This window comes from Pristis pectinata, chromosome 34 (assembly GCF_009764475.1).
Source record: "Pristis pectinata isolate sPriPec2 chromosome 34, sPriPec2.1.pri, whole genome shotgun sequence".
Classification (NCBI taxonomy): Eukaryota; Metazoa; Chordata; class Chondrichthyes; order Rhinopristiformes; family Pristidae; genus Pristis; species Pristis pectinata.
The window spans coordinates 2,221,269-2,236,929 of NC_067438.1; the positions used below are offsets into that span (position 1 = coordinate 2,221,269).

The following is a 15,661-nucleotide window of genomic DNA, read 5'->3' on the forward strand; positions in this document are numbered from 1 at the left end:
CTCTGTTCTTTTGCTGTATTACTCTGTATTCTCTGACATCCACATTTGATACGTGCGGTGCATTCTCAAGTCTGGTTATTGTCCTGCCGTTAAAAAAAACGTATTGGTATATTGGTATTGGTTTATTATTGTCACTTGTACCGAGATACAGTGGAAAAACTTGTCTTGCACACCGATCGTACAGGTCAATTCATTACACAGTGCAGTTACATTGGGTTAGTACAGAGTGCATTGATGTAGTACAGGTAAAAACAATAACAGCACAGATTGAAGTGTCACAGCTGAATGTCCTGGACTAATCAACGTTGTAACATTACGACTCTGCTCTTATATTTTGTGCCAAGGCTGATAGACACCAGTTTATCCACCTGTGTACTCCCAGAGATTTGCAGACTTTTTTCCAAGGTGTCGCAGTGCACCGGCTCTGATAATAACCGTGCATGTTCTGCCCTCATTTCACCTTCGAAAATGCATCAATTTGCACTTGTGAGGATTAAATTCCAAATACCATTGCCCCGCCCAGCATTCCAGCTGGTCAAGGTTATGCTGCACCTCAAAATAATCTTCCTCGTATCTGGAACATCATAATTTTTTAATGATATCTACAAACGTACTGATATTGCCTCTTACATTCATATCCGATAGTCTATGTCACAAACAACACGGGTTCCAGCACCGATCCCCGTGGTATACAACTGCTCACAGACTCCCAATCAGTAAAGTGACCCTGCACCTCCATTCTCTGTCTCCTATTACCAGGTCAAGTTTGGATCCAACTTGCCAGGTTGACTTCGATCCCACGCATTCTAACCCTTTGGACCAACCTACATACAGGACCTTGTCAAAGGCCCTGCTAAAGGACGCGCAGACAACATTTACCACACTGCCTTCATCAACATACGCCTTGAAGTAATTCACCCAAATTAATGAGGCAGGATTTTCCACGAAATGAAAGCCATACTGACTCTCCATGCTTTCCCAAGTATAAATAAATCCCGTTCCTTAGACAATTTTCCAATAACACGGATCTGCCTCACTGGCCTGCTGTGACTCGGCTTAATCCTGCCCTTCTTGTTCGCCAGTCATCGGGTACTTCACCTTTGGTTCGGGAAGCTGCCGAAAGGGCCCCAGCAAGCTTCCCCCTTGCTCCATAACAGTTTTCACAAATGTATGTATTTTCGGTTCAGGGACGCAATTAACGTATCAAAATAAATGAATAGATAGTCTTAATCTGAGGAGCCTTTTAATTCACTCTCCCTACATTTATGTATATATCGGTTTCATTTCCAGGGTCATTGGGGTTTTACAATGCGGAATTTGGGGATTAAGTGGTTCCCGTTCACCGCCGGACTGTTGTCCGCGGGGTTTCTGCTCCACAGCCTCCGAGCCCCGCTCCTGATGCCGGTCGCGGGACCCAACCCGTTTACAGACCTGCAGTGGAACGGGAACAGATTCTCAGCCACAGGTTTTCATCTCCAGTTCCGAAGAAAGGATAAAGTTTTTCCATGAATTTATTCCCAGTGAAGGTGTGGAGATGGGACTTTGTGTCCGCGTCGTAAAATGAAATTATCCCGGATTCGTAACTGAGATAAACCCCCACCCTCCGGGGAATGAGACCGGCAGGGAGAAGGGATTCAGTGAAGATGTTCACATTGGACTTATTACCCCGTCGCCAAATGGTCCAGAATCCATTCTCCGGTATTAGGTCGACCACGCTCTTCCTCTGCACAGACTCCGCGGCGACTCCCAGCCTCCACCACTGATTCCCCGCCACCTCCACCTCCCAGTAATGTCTCCCCGATGTAAATCCCTCCGATCCCAGCACACAAAACAAGTCTGTGAACCTCTTCCTGGTGTTGGGGGGATCCTTCGAGGTCCTGGTCCCTCTCACGCTTTTCAGATCCTCAGACACCTCGAGCCCCGAACCCGCCGTTTCCACATCTACAGTCACGGAGACTGGGGGGAGAAGCAGAGAATTAGAGAGCCCCTGGGGGTCAGGGGGAGACTCGGGCAACGCGGCCCAGGACCCCGGCGGAGAGGCCGCTCGGCCTCAGGAACAGTCAGGCGGCCGACAGAAACCTTGCTCGGGGTTTCATCCATCTTCATCGGATGGATAAATTTCCGCCAAGGGCTTTTCTTTTCTGGCAGATGGATAATGATCGATGGAAGAGACATCCAAAGGGGAAAGTAAGGGCAAGGGGACGGAGAGAAGGAGAAAGGGGTGCGAGTGGCGGGGACACAAGACACAAGAGAGTGGCGTGGGAGAGCGGAAGGGGAAAGCAGGGATTTGTAAGGATGGATGAAGCAGAGAGTTTGGAATCAGAATGAAGGCTTCTGGAGCCACACTGCTGGAGGAACTCAGCGCGTCAAACAGCTCCTGTGGGGGGTGGGGAGGAATTGTCGACGGTTTGGGCCGACACTCTACATCAGGACTGAGAGTGGAGAGGGGAGATGGCCGGTGTGAAGAAAGTGGGAGAGTGAGACAAGGGGCCGGGAGGTGACGTGGACCGAGGAGAGGTGGGGGACGATGGGCAGAAGAAGTGCGATAGGGGAGGGCTGTGAGTTGGTAGGCAGAGGCAGACAGGTGATAAGTGAAAGCAGACAAAGAAAGCGCAGATGGAGCCAGGTGGGGGAAGGCACGGTAAAGGTTCAGACAAAGGCTGGAATCTGATAAGTAAGGAGGGTAACAATGGGAACTATTGTGGGAGAGATGAAGGGGAGATGAAACAGGAAAGGGGAGGGGATCTGGTGGGTCAAGTGTGTGGGTGCAGGACGGATGGAACCAAGAGGGAAAGGGAAAGAAAATGGGTTATGGGGACTGGAGGGACGGGGTGGGTGGGGCAGGAGACAAAAATGGATCAGAGTTGAAGCTGAAGGAGGAAGAGAGAGGAGAACACAGAAGATGGGGGTAACCTGGAATATTTATTGTTGATGCCACTGGATTGTAGATAGTTTTAGTTTAGCTCATGGAGCAGACTCGAAGGGCCGAATGGCCTACTTTGTCTTGTGAAGATACCCAGGCGGAATTTGAGGCGTTGTTCTTCTAGTTTGCGCCGTTCTTCACTCTGACAGTGGATAAGGCCGAAGACGGACAGGTCGATGTGGAAATTGGAATGGGTGTTGAAATAGCTTTCAACCAGGAGCTCCTGTCTCCATTATGGGCAGAGTGCAGTGAGTGTCACCGGGAAACTAAACACAATGTAGGTTTTCCTTTGCAGCATCATACAATCTGTTGGAGGAACTCAGCGGGTCGAGCAGCATCTATGGGCCGGGGGGAGGGGAGGGTAATGAACTGTCGACGTTTCACGTCGAAACCCTGCATCAGGGTTGAGAGTGGAGAGGGGAGATGGCCTCTGTAAAGGGTAGAGGCGAAGTGGCAAAACAGGAACCCCGAGGTGTTTGGTGACTGCGGATGAGTGAAAGGTAGGGGAGGGGCAGGGATGAGCTGGGAGACAGTGGCAGGTGGGTGATGATTGGAGTCAGACAGAGAGAGAAAAACAATGAGAGGCGGATGGTGGGGAGAGGGGAGTGTGAAGACAGGTCACAAATAGGAACACAAAGGGCTAACAGTGCTGGAATAACTAAACGAGGCAATAATGAGAACCATTAGGGGAGAAATGAATGGTAGGATGGAACCGAGGAAATACGAGGGTAAACTGGCTAATAATATAAAAGAAGATTCAAAAGATTCAAAACGTTTTTTTTAGATACATGAAAGGTCAGAGAGAGGCAAAAGTGAACATTGGATCACTCGTAGATGATGCAGGAGAGGTAGGAATGGCAAACAAAGAATTGGTGGAGGTGGAAGACACCAGTAACGTGCCAGATATTTAACAGAGTCAGGGGGCAGAAGAAAGTGCAGTGGCCATTACGAAAGAGAAGGTACTGGGGAAGCTGAATAGTTCGAAGGTGGATAAATCACCTGGACCAAATGGACTACACCCAATCGCAAGTGTGACACTGCTGAGTCAGAATGGAAGGAGGCAAAAGACAGAAAACTATAGGCTGGTTAGCCTGACCAGTGGTCGGTAAGAATTTAGAGTTCATTATTAAGGATGAAATTTCGGAGTGTGTGGAAGGATATGATAAAATAGGACGAAGTCAGCATGGTTTCGTTAAGGGGAGATTTTGCCTGACCAATCTGTTAGGTTTCTTTGAGGAGGTACATGCAGGTTAGACAAAGGAGCATCAGTTGATGTTGTTTACTTGGATTTTCAGAAGACCTTTGACAAGGTGCCTCACACGAGGCTGCTAAACAAGATAAGAGCCCATGGTGTTAGAGACAAGTACTAGCATGGATAGAAGATTTGCTGACTGGCAGAAGTCAGGGAGTGGACTTAAAGGGGTCCTTCTCAGGATGGCTGCTGGTGACAAGTGGAGTTCTGCAGGGGTCAGTGTTTGGACCCTAACTTTTCACTTCATACATTAATCATCTGGATGAAAGAAATAATAGCATTGTGGTCTAGATTGCAGACGATACAAAGGTAGGTGGAGGAGCAGGCAGTGTTGCAAAGTCAGGGAGTCTGCATAAGGACTTGGATAGGAAGAGAGAGTGGGCAAAGAATTATCAGATGGAATACAGCGTAGGGTAGTGTATGGTCATGAACTTTGGTAGGAAGAATAAACGTGTGGACTATTTTCTAAGTGGGGAGAAAATTCAGAAATCAGATGTGCAAAGGAACTTGGGAGTCGACCAGGAGGATTCCCTCAAGGTTAACTTACAGGTTGGGTCAGTGGGAAAGAAGGAAAATGCAATGCTGGCATTCAGTTCGAGAGGACTGGAATATAGAAGCAATGATGTATTGCTGAGGCTTGAGAAGGCGTTGGTCAGACCGCATTTGGAATATTGTGTGCAGTGTTGGGCTCCGTATCTAAGGAAGGCTGTGTTGGTTCTGGAGAGGTTCCAGAGGACGTTCACAAGAATGAAAGGCTAAACATAAGAGGAGCGTTTGATGGCTCTGGGCCTGGAGTTCAGAAAAACTGGAGGTGGGGGAGTGGGGAGGGTGGATCTCATTGAAACCTGCCGGATACTGAAAGGCCTGGATAGAGTGGATGTGGAGAAGGTATTTCCATAAGTAAAGAGTCCAGGATCCGAGGGCACAACCTCAGAATAAAACAGATGAGGAATTTCTTCAGCCAGAGGGTGGTGAATCTGTGGAATTCGTTGCCACAAGAGGGCAGTGGAGGCCAAGTCATTGTGTGTATTTAAGACAGAGATTGATAGGTTCTTGATTGCTAAGGGGGTTAAGGGTTACGGGGAGAAGGCAGGAAATGGGGTTGAAAAAATCAGCCATGATTTAATGGAGCAACAGACACGATGGGCCGAATGGCCTCATTCTGCTCCTGTATCTTATGGTCTCATGGAAACTAAACTATACAAGGTGCCAGGGAGTGGGTGGTGCAGAAGAGCCCGAGGGTGAACTGTATGTGTGAGTGGGTGGATGGAACCAAAAGATGGTCGGTGACGAAGATGGGTGATGCGCAGGGGTGTTGAGGGTGAGCTGGAGGGGCGGGGTGGGAAAGGGGACAAAAATAGGAGCGCTGGAGGACTAGAGAGGGGGAGGGGAAAACCCACCGGATTACCAAAAATTGGAATATTTAATGTTCATTCATTAGGTTGTAGACTACTCAGACAGAATATGAGGTGCTGTTCCTTTATTTTGTGTTGGGCCTCACCAGTTTCCTGCCTTTCACCTATTTCCCTCCACAGCTGCTGCAAGACCCACCGAGTTCCTCCAGCAAATTGTTTCCTGCTCCAGATCCCAGCATCTGCAGTCCCTCGTGTCTCCCTTCACAGCATACTTAACTATACCGGCTAAGGATAAATGGGAGTGAATTCAACTCTCTCTCTCTCTCTCTCTCTCTCTCTCTCTCTCTCTCTCTCTCTCTCTCTCTCTCTCTCTCTCTCTCTCTCACAAAATACAATGGTTCATCTGACTGTCCATGTATTGATATATTGTGCTTCTGTGTTGATTTTGTTTAGGGGTGTGACATCTCAAGGTAGCCATTTGAAAGTGATGCTTTCAAGCAGCTGGGCTTGATGCTGGAATAAAACTTCAGTTCCACTTCAGTCCATTATTATCGTCACTCTTCACATCTAATTAGTACAGAAAGATCTCGAATACATCAGAACAAATGAATTATGTCACATTTACCTTGCTTAATAGCATCAAACATTTCTTTCAACGCCGTGTTCAACAAATACGGGTGATCGAATTTTGCAACCTGCAGCACATCATCTGCGACTGACAATCGATATTCCTTTTCACTATACCTAAGAATATTAAATAGATTATAATATTAGGTTATAAGATGAATATAGACAACTTTACAAAACTGTGGAGGGTTTCAGTAAGGAGAATATCCTACCTTCTCTTGCGACGACCTTCCTCCTAAAATCAATAAAACACAAATCTGAATTGATGGAGACTGACTTTCCACATCCCGAAAGCAGGACTTGCCTCTAAGTTGTTACAAGCTTCTGAAAATTCCCAAGCCTTGCTGCGACCGACACAGATAGCAACAGGGAATTGCAGAAAGGATGTAGAACCACAGAAATAGGACTTTTAACTGAAAGGATGCAATTAACAGGAAAGTGTGAACATATTGATAAAAATGAGGATTAGAATTTTAATTTATCAATAGATTTCATCGGATGGATGTGGATAAATGACATCTATTGTGAGAAGAACAAACGCAATGCCAAATATATGCAGTGGTCATTAATAAATTCCAGGGGTACTACAGGGAACAGAATGTGGAACTCAGAGAGTCACAGATTCATACACACAGAGATGTGCTACTCGGCCGTTATGTTCATGCAGACCTTTTTTCTCATCTACACGAATTCTATTTTCCCACATTATGACAGTATACTTCCATGATCTGCCCATATCTGTCTGTCCAAATGCCTCGCAAACGTAATTATTAGATCTGAATTCTCCACCTTCCCCCGCAGCATGTTTCAGATATCAGCCACTCCTTGTGTAAAAAGAACCCCCTCACCTCGTGTTTAAAATCTGTTCCTCTCAACTTAAGCCGATGCCCTTTTGTTTTGATACCCCTGCTATTTGAAAAAAAAGTCGACTATCGCTCCAAACTGTGACTCTCTATACTCTTACAAGGCCACCCCTTCGCCTGCTTCTCTCGCTGCCACTGAGTGGTTGAAGCAAATCATGATGATAGATTTAAGCTGGAGCCGCTGAGCACACAGGAAAAATGGAATTTCAGACTCTTTTTTAGGTGCAGGGTGTGAGGAGGCTCTTGTGAAGTTACAACACTGATGACGCAGGGCAGATGGGCTGAATGGTCGACCTGTGATGTGACGTAATTTCATGCCAAAAGAGAACTGACTGAACAAATTGCACCAAAATTACTAAAACCACCGATGGAAGCCAGAAATAAAATGTAAAACTGATGTGGGTTTCATGTTCTGGAATTCAATCTTAGTTCCCACTCGCTGACACAGTCCCCATCACACCCGCTGCACCAGGCACAGTGACAACACGTAAGTGCATATGGGTGCATATGTCAGTTTCAGGGGAATATTAAACTTGGGAAACACGGAAGAATCACAAGATTAGTGTCAAGATCACAGACGCTCATTTCAGGAGGTAACAGGCAGTCTGGGATTCCACAGATATTGTGGGAGTCCAGTTACTTTGGTAACAATAACAAATCCGAAGGGGATAATGTTGTTGCAGAAGAGCAGAGTAAATCTAACCTGGTAACTGCCGACGAGTTCCACAAGGAGGAAGGATCGATAAGACATTAAACTGCCCTGAATATGACAGAAGCAGGAAAGAAGAGCCGGACTGGTAATACAACACAGTTTTAGAGCACGTGTGGGAAACGATGCTTAAACAGAAATTTAGAACAAGTGTTAATAAAATAATATCTGAAATAAAATAGGGGATCTGAGGAACGTATTGTGCTGCGAGGTGACGAATACTGTGACCACTATTGAGACGTGGCAGCAGGAGAACCAAGAGACTAAATTATACGTTTCAGGGTGAAACATATTTAGTTTTCCAGTGCTCTTCGTGTGAAGAATTTTGTGATGTCACCCTGATGTAATTCTTGAGCTCCCTTATTCTGCAGTGGGCCCACGAGTGGAAATGGTTTCCCTCTTGCTGACCTGTGAAGACATACAGCTCTAGAGATCAGGCAAAGTCGGCAGGAAGAGGGAAACCATTTCCAGTCAGCTATTGGTGCCGGTCCTGGCATGTCCTTCCAAACTCTTCATTCAACCAGGGTTGGCTCCCTGACTTAATAGTAGAGGTAGAGTGAGGGGAATATTGGGCCAAGAGTTTGCAATTCGTGGAAGAATACCATCAAGCTCCTGCTCCTTTACGCCAGTTCAAATTAATCGGCAAACAGCGCATTTATTTCAGAACAGTCACCCGTCAGTTTGTGACTGTGTAATTTCACGTTACTAGACTGAAATATAATCCCTCACCTTCAGAAATATCACAGAGTCTTCTTGATCCATCTGCTTCTGTAACGCCGAGAGTTTCTGATCCATAGAATTTAAATTCTCTTGAATGTATCGAAGATTTTTCTCCATTCTGTTTACAATCCTCTCCTCCTCTTCTCTGAGATCTCTGAGTAAGCACTTCTCTTTCTCAATGAGAATCCGGTGCATTTTACTGAATTCAGATGTGATGTGGGTCTGCAGACTGCAAGACTGGTCCTGTCAAATCAAAGCTGAGTATAATTATGTTGCCATAAGGGGAGCAAATCTACAGAAGATCACAGCTGTGGATGGAAAAGAACTTACCCTAACTCCAGAAATCTTCTGTTTCTGTTCATGCTCCATTTCCTTGATCACAGATGTATAATGTGTGAGAGATTTTATAGAAGATTTCGTCTGAGCCTGAGATTCGGTTTATGAAAAAACAAAACGAGAAAGTTAATCATTAAAAATGAAATTAAATAGCTATGTGATCAAAACCTGTTTGTCTCTACCTTGTAGATTTCAGCAGCTTCTTTAACCGGCATGAAGCGGTGCTCTCTGTGTTCCCGCGCATCTCTGCAAATCACACAGATCAGTTTCTTGTCCGTTTCACAAAACAGCTTCAGTTCTTCCTGATGTTCTTCGCAGTAAAGTTTGCTTTTCGTCTCTATCGGATCCAGATTTAATTTTCGAGCTTTCTCAGACAGACTTACTAAGGCCCGATTTACCCTGAGGACGCAGCGTACAAACTCCTCTCTACATACCGGGCAGGAGTTTCTCTCCTTCCCTTCCCAATATTCTGTGATACAGCGGCGGCAGAAGCTGTGGTCACACTCCAGTGACACCGGATCGGTGAAAATATCCAGGCAGATGAAACAAATTAGTTCTTCGGTTAAACACTTAACCTCCTGCCTGGAAGCCATATTAACTTCCGACACTTCCTGATACGAAATACATTCACTGTCGGAGTTGCCGAACACCTGAAGTACCACCGGTATCCGCAAAACACGCTCTAACACTCAAGGAATCAATGCTCCACGGAAAGTTCTGCTGCAAGAGAGCAGGGTGAAGCTAACCAGGCGATTGCCGACGAATTCCACAAGCAGCCGACAAAACAATAAACTGTCCTGAATACGACGGAAACAGAAAGGAAAAGCCAAAGACAACCCGGACTGGGAATAAGTTGGAGATTTAGAACACGCGTGGAAAATATCGTTAAATATAAATTTACAACAACTCAATAAAATAACTCCTGTAATAAAACAGGGGATCTAGAAAGGATGTTGTGTTGCGAGGTGACAGATACGGCGATGAGATACGGCGGGGGAAATATCTGAACATCCACCACGTCATTCCCGCCTCGGATCGGACATGCTTCAGTTAGATTTCTCCTTGTTCTGGGGTATGCGAGTGACGTGTCCTATTCGTGGAACTGACTGAGTATAACTGGGTCCCCAGTGCTGGGGTCTTGGCCTGGGAGAGGATTCAGACACTGGTTTGCTCATCTTCAGTGAATTTGGAGGAGGTTATGGAGACCTCTTTGGTGACCCCAGGCTGCCGTCTGCACACGAGCATTTTTCAGGTTTGAGGCATTCAGATACCGCTACCTCAATCGACAAATGCCATGAAAATTGCAGCATTTCCACCGAAATTTACCGTCCACTGCTTGAACTGGAGAAGGAGGGATGTTATTGAGAACCTCGGGATGGCATCTGCCCACCATATGAGCCTCATCTGTAAGAGAGAGAACAGTTCTCACGTTGGTGTTATGGACCGTCTAAGAACCTACAAAGTCGGGGTGGAAACAAGATATCCTCGACCTGAGGTACCGCCGGAGAAGAAGAAGAATCTCCATCTTTTTTCCTGTAGAGCGGGGATGTTATAGTTTTACCCCGCTGGTGCCCGTCCTGAAATGTTCTTCCGCACTCCTCATTCAACCAGAGTTGGCTTTCTGACTTCATGGTACTGGCAGATCGAGCCAAGAGTTTGTAATTTGTGGTAGAATACCATCGTGCTCCCGTTCATAGTCCACAGCGACTCATGGACACCTAGTACTGACCTAGTGGATCTATTCTAAATCTGTCACATTTAGCAGAATGAGTGTTCTCCAAAGCATTGTGGGCTCTAGCGCCAAGTGAAGACGCATATAAACCTAAAGACCAGGAGTTTAGGATAAGGCGTAAGAAGTTTAGAGGGGATCTGAAGAGGAATATTTCACTCGGAGAGTGCTTTGAATCTGCAACACATAGCGGAGGCAACGTCTCTCATAACATTTATGAATCGTCTTGACAATAACTTGAACAGCCAAGAATGGAAGTCTACCGATCGAGTGCTGGGAATGGGATTAGTAAGGGTGGCAGCTCGGTGGGACCAAGAGCTGTTTCTCTGTATGAGTCTATGGCTCTATAACGCTTCACTGTAATATTTTTAGACTTCGTGGATCTTTGACAGAACTTCTCTTAAATCAAGAGCCTCGATTAACTGTATATTAACGCACCCTCTTTAAAGGAATGGTATTCCATACAACAATGAATTGGATGTGGAACCGAGGATATTCTAGGTGGAAAGTCCGTGACTCCCATTCAACACTGTAGTCAGACCCAGCTCCTAGATTAAAAGAAATCAACTTCCTCGGAACTCCTGTTGTTTATTAATTGACAGGATTTAGTGACACACTCCCAACTCGGCGATCTTTGTACCAATATGAGTTCCCGATTTTTGTTTTTTTTTATTAACGCTATTACAGCGCCTTCGACCAGGATTCAATCCCGCCGCTGTCTGTCAGCGCTCTCCCCGTGTGTCTGCGCGGGTTTCCTCCGGGTGCTCCGCTTTCTCTCACATTCCAAAGACGTGCAGGTTAGGAGTTGCGGGCATGTTATGTTGGCGCTGGAAGAGTGGCGACACTTGCTGGCGGCACCCAGCACATTCACAGCAACGAAAAAAGACGCATTTCACGGTGTGTTTCCATGTACATGTAACTAATAAATAAATATCTTAAATATTTTATCTGAATGGAAGAAAGTTGACCATCAATAATTAAACGCTGGTCTGGTTGCCACAAAATCGGCCAACACGAAGTTTAGGAGGTTTTTAATGAGATTTTCAGCATTTGCAGAACTTTCTGCTTTATTGTTCCGCGCCACAGATTCACGATGAATATCCTGTTAACAAACCCTCCCCTCACAGACTAGAGTTCTTCCATACTTGCTTTCTTCGGTGTGTTGTGTTTCAGGTTTGGTGCTCATGAGTCTAGATCTCAGAATTGCCGTATGTGCCGGATACTCACGCCTGTTTTTGGCCAATGGTCGTATCCCGGGATTATTATGAGCTGGATTTTGAATTTGATCTGTGGGAGTGAAGCTTCAAATTCAGATTAATTCATTGTCATACACACCAGGGTGCAATGAGCTCCCTTGCTCGCGTGAAGCTCACGGAGTAAACAGTACACGTGGTATACGACAACAACTACAACGATATACAGTCCCCATTCCTCAGACACTTTTCCGTTAACACCGATCTGACTCGCTGGTCGCTGTTACTCGGCTTAATCCTGCTGTCCTTCTTGTTCGGGAAGCTGCAGAAGTCTGTCAGGGTCCCAGCAAGCTCCCCTCTTGCCCCCACCGCAGTCTGGAAGAAATCCAGGCAGATGGAACAAATTAATTCTTCGGTTAAACGCTTAACCTGGAATCCATATTAACTCCCAATATCTGTCACCTCGCAACACAACATTGTTGCGAGGTGACAGATATTGGGACTTCCTGATACGAAATCCATTCATTTTCGGAGAGTTGCCGAACGCCTGAAGCACCACCGGCATCCACAAAACACGCTCTAACACTCAAGGAATGAACGCTCTGTGGATAATTCTGCTGCAAGAGAGCAGGGTGAAGCTAACCAGGCGATTGCCAACGAATTCCACAAGCAGCTGATAAAACAATAAACTGTCCTGAATACGACGGAAACAGAAAAGCCAAAGACAACCCGGACTGGGAATAAATTTTAGAACACGCGTGGAAAATATCGTTAAATATAAATTTACAACAACTCAGTAAAATAATTTCTGTTATAAAATAGGGGACCTGGGAACAATGTTGTGTTGCGAGGTGACAGATGTTGAGGAGTATTGTGGACCCGTGGAAATATCTGACTATCCACCATGTCCTTCCAGCCTCGGATCGGACATCTTCTGAATTTAGAACTGAGTGGGACCTCACTGTTGGTGTTTTGACCTGCGAGAGGATACAGACACCGGTTTGCTTATCCTCAGTGAATCCGGAGGATTTTGCGGATACACGTTTGGCGATGTATATCCAGTGCCTTAAACTGGCTTCTGTCGGCAGTGGATGTCTCAGAACCATAACGGATGCACGCGAGAATTTTGCAGATTTGGGACATCCAGATAGCTCTTCCTCAAACGCCAAATGCCTTGCTGGCGCGTTACAGGCAATTGTGAATCGCATCCCCAATATCTCCCTTTAGTGAGAGATGAGGGCCGGGATTAAGAAGTGGTCCAAATTGTTTTGGGTCTCTTTACGAACCTTTGTCATCAGAGGGCGGTGTTGTACCGTGTGTGAGGTTGGAGGAGGATATTTTTCTTACGGCTGTTTAGTGTGAGGTCCACCCTCTCGTGAGATTCAGTCAACGAGTTGATGATGGCTTGGATCTCGGTCTCCATCATGAACACACAAGCATCGTCTGCACACTGCAGCTCAACCACTGAGATTGAGGTGACCTTTAATCTGGAGTTTACGTCACCATAGATTGATCAATTTCCCGATAGGTATGAAGATTATCTCCAGTCACAGGGGTATCTTGTTGGAAGTGAGGGGCAACATTGCGGCAAGAACCACCGTGGAGACCGTTCGAACAGTGATGTAACCTTGTCTGAGACGGACCTTCAATGATATTGACTTGACTGTTGACCTTGCGGTTACGATTGTGTCTCGCATGTCATCAAGAGGCAAATGTAAGATGGAGATGAATTTCTCTGAGCAGTTTCAGGAGAGTGTTCTGTAGTTCCTACCGGTTGGTGCAGTCTGGTGAGGTCGTAAAAGTTAGTGATAGTGTTTGGAGCTGCTTCACTGCTGAAGCTGGTGCTAAATCTGTCCCAGTTAGCCTGATGATCGTTCCACAAACGATTGTGAGTTCTAGCACTAAGTGAAGATGCATATAAACCTCAAGGCCGCAAGTTTATGGTATGGCCTGAAAAGTTTACAGGGGATCTGAAGAGGAATATTTGACTCAAGAGGGTGGTTGGAATCTACAACAGACTGCGTAAGGAGCTGCTAGAGGCAAAGTCTCTTCACAACATTCAGGAATCACCTGGACGAAAACTTAAATAGGCCAAGACACAGAAGTCGACCGATCGAGTGCTGGTGAATGGGATTAGTAAGGATGGGGGCTGGATGGTCGGTATGGGCATGTGGGCCCAGAGCTGTGTTTGTATGAACCTATGACTGTGGCGTTATGGATCTTTGTCATAACTTATCTTAAACTAAGTGTCGATGACCTGTACATTAACGCATCCTCTTTAAACCAATGGTGTTCCGTACAACAATCAATTGCACGTGGAACCGAGGGCACACCAGGTGGAAAATCCGCGATTCCCATTGCACACTGTGGTCAGACCCAACTCCTAGGTTAAAAAGCAATCAACTTGCTCGGGAGTCCTGTTATTTATTAATTAACAGGATTTAATGACACACCCGCACTCTGTGATCATTGTACCCATTTTATACTTTACCGCATGTCTGTAAATTCCCGATGTTTGTTTCTTAACATAATGGAAGAATGTTGACCATCAAGAATTCAGCACTGCTCTGGTTGCTACAAGTTCCACCAACACGAAGGTTAGGAGGTTTCTAATTCAGGCTTTCAGCATTTGCAGTACTTTGCCGTTTTTTTTATTGCACCGTGTCCCAGATTCACGATGAATATCCTGTTAATAAATTCCCTACTCACCGACTAGAGTTCTTTCCTACTTGTTTTTCGCTGTGCTGTGTTCCAGCTATTGTGGACACGAGTTCAGATCTCAACGTTGGGATACTCAGGTCTGCTTTTGGCGTGTGGCAATGGTAGTATCCCGGGATTATTTTGTCCCGAGGGAATAAAGCTTCAGATTCAGATTAGTTCAGTTTAGTTTATTGCCGTATACATTAGCGTGCAATGAAATTCCTTGGTCGCGTGAAGCTCACGGAGTAAACAGTAGCGACGAGCGCAAACCAACAGAACGGTGCAAAGACTGCAGTGCGGAGGCAGTGATCAGTCGCCCGATCTACAATACCAGGTTTTCTTCCCAATACCAGGTTTTCTTCCGGGTACTGATCGGAAAACCTTTGCCAGTTTCTGGCGATCGTTTCCGTCCATTAACTGCCCTGGCTTTACAATACATCAGCCGTCGCTGGGTCTAAATCTCGCTGCTCAGCAGCACTGTGGGGGCTCCTTCACCACACGGAAAGCAGCGGTTCATCGCCACTTTCTCAAAAACATTAGAGAAGGCAACATATGTTGACTCTGCCGGCTCTGCTGTTATTACGTAAACGAACAACAACAAAAAATCTCCACCTTGTTCCATTCCACTGTGGCAGCATTTTGCCTCTGCTCTTCTCGCAGTACCGGCTTCCAACAGCAGGTGGGGATCCTATGCCGTGAAACTGCACAGACCTTTGGACTGCTGACTCTCGCCATCATCTGGTTGAACGCGGCACTACAGTGAATTTCAAAGGCAAATTCAATATTCTGGGTGCATTGTTCATTTTTAACGCGTTAGAACAGGGGGAGCAATCAGACATCCCCTCCTCAAATTCTCAAGTTGAAATGAAGGAACACGATTACCTTTCAAAGAAAATCTGAAGGTGTAAACCTTGGGTGTGACACTATTGTACTAAATTGAAATAGAGACAATTATAATGGTATTGAGATTAGAATTGCCTGAAGTGAACAATGAAAATATATTAAAGGAAAAGGCCGCAGAATGGTAGTGACAGATATTTAAAGAGATATCTCAGCAAATGTCTATATAACTAAGGAAGAAAGGTTCTCAGTTGCTCTCGTGTGACTAGCTGCTGAAGATAAGGACGGAATCAAATGTAATGAAATGGCAATGCTGCGAAGAATCCCGTTCGGTGCCAACCTGTTGTCAAAGGGGTTTCTGCCTCACAACTCCTGAGCCCTGCTCCTGTTGCCTGAGCCCGGACGCGACCCTTT

General features: G+C 45.9%; 1 protein-coding gene across 2 annotated transcripts; it reads right to left on the minus strand.

Moving 5' to 3' along the window:
- Positions 1-406: 406 nt before the first annotated feature.
- LOC127586064 (nuclear factor 7, brain-like) lies at positions 407-9,383 on the minus strand. 2 transcript variants are annotated; one of them, XM_052043862.1, is made up of 7 exons: positions 8,968-9,383; positions 8,780-8,875; positions 8,459-8,692; positions 6,370-6,392; positions 6,156-6,274; positions 1,845-1,956; positions 407-1,431 (listed from the first exon to the last, which is right to left on the minus strand). In XM_052043862.1, exons 1-7 carry the CDS (start codon positions 9,376-9,378, stop codon positions 1,293-1,295), a joined length of 1,134 nt encoding a protein of 377 aa, XP_051899822.1. In that variant the 5' UTR covers positions 9,379-9,383; the 3' UTR covers positions 407-1,292. The 2 variants fall into 2 exon arrangements, with proteins under 2 accessions (XP_051899822.1, XP_051899821.1); XM_052043861.1 differs by having other exon boundaries at positions 1,292-1,956.
- Between the last annotated feature and the right edge of the window lie 6,278 nt (positions 9,384-15,661).

What these genes read in the sequence shown, in the direction of transcription:
- LOC127586064 (XM_052043861.1), bottom strand. Translation starts at nt 9,378, where the DNA reads ATGGCTTCCAGGCAGGAGGTTAAGTGTTTAACCGAAGAACTAATTTGT. An exon ending in ACTCTGTGATATTTCTGAAG is followed by an intron (nt 6,393 to 8,458) that starts GTGAGGGATTAT and finishes TATTGATTTTAG; the next exon opens with GAGGAAGGTCGTCGCAAGAG. An exon ending in GTTTGATGCTATTAAGCAAG is followed by an intron (nt 1,957 to 6,155) that starts GTAAATGTGACA and finishes TTCTCCCCCCAG; the next exon opens with TCTCCGTGACTGTAGATGTG.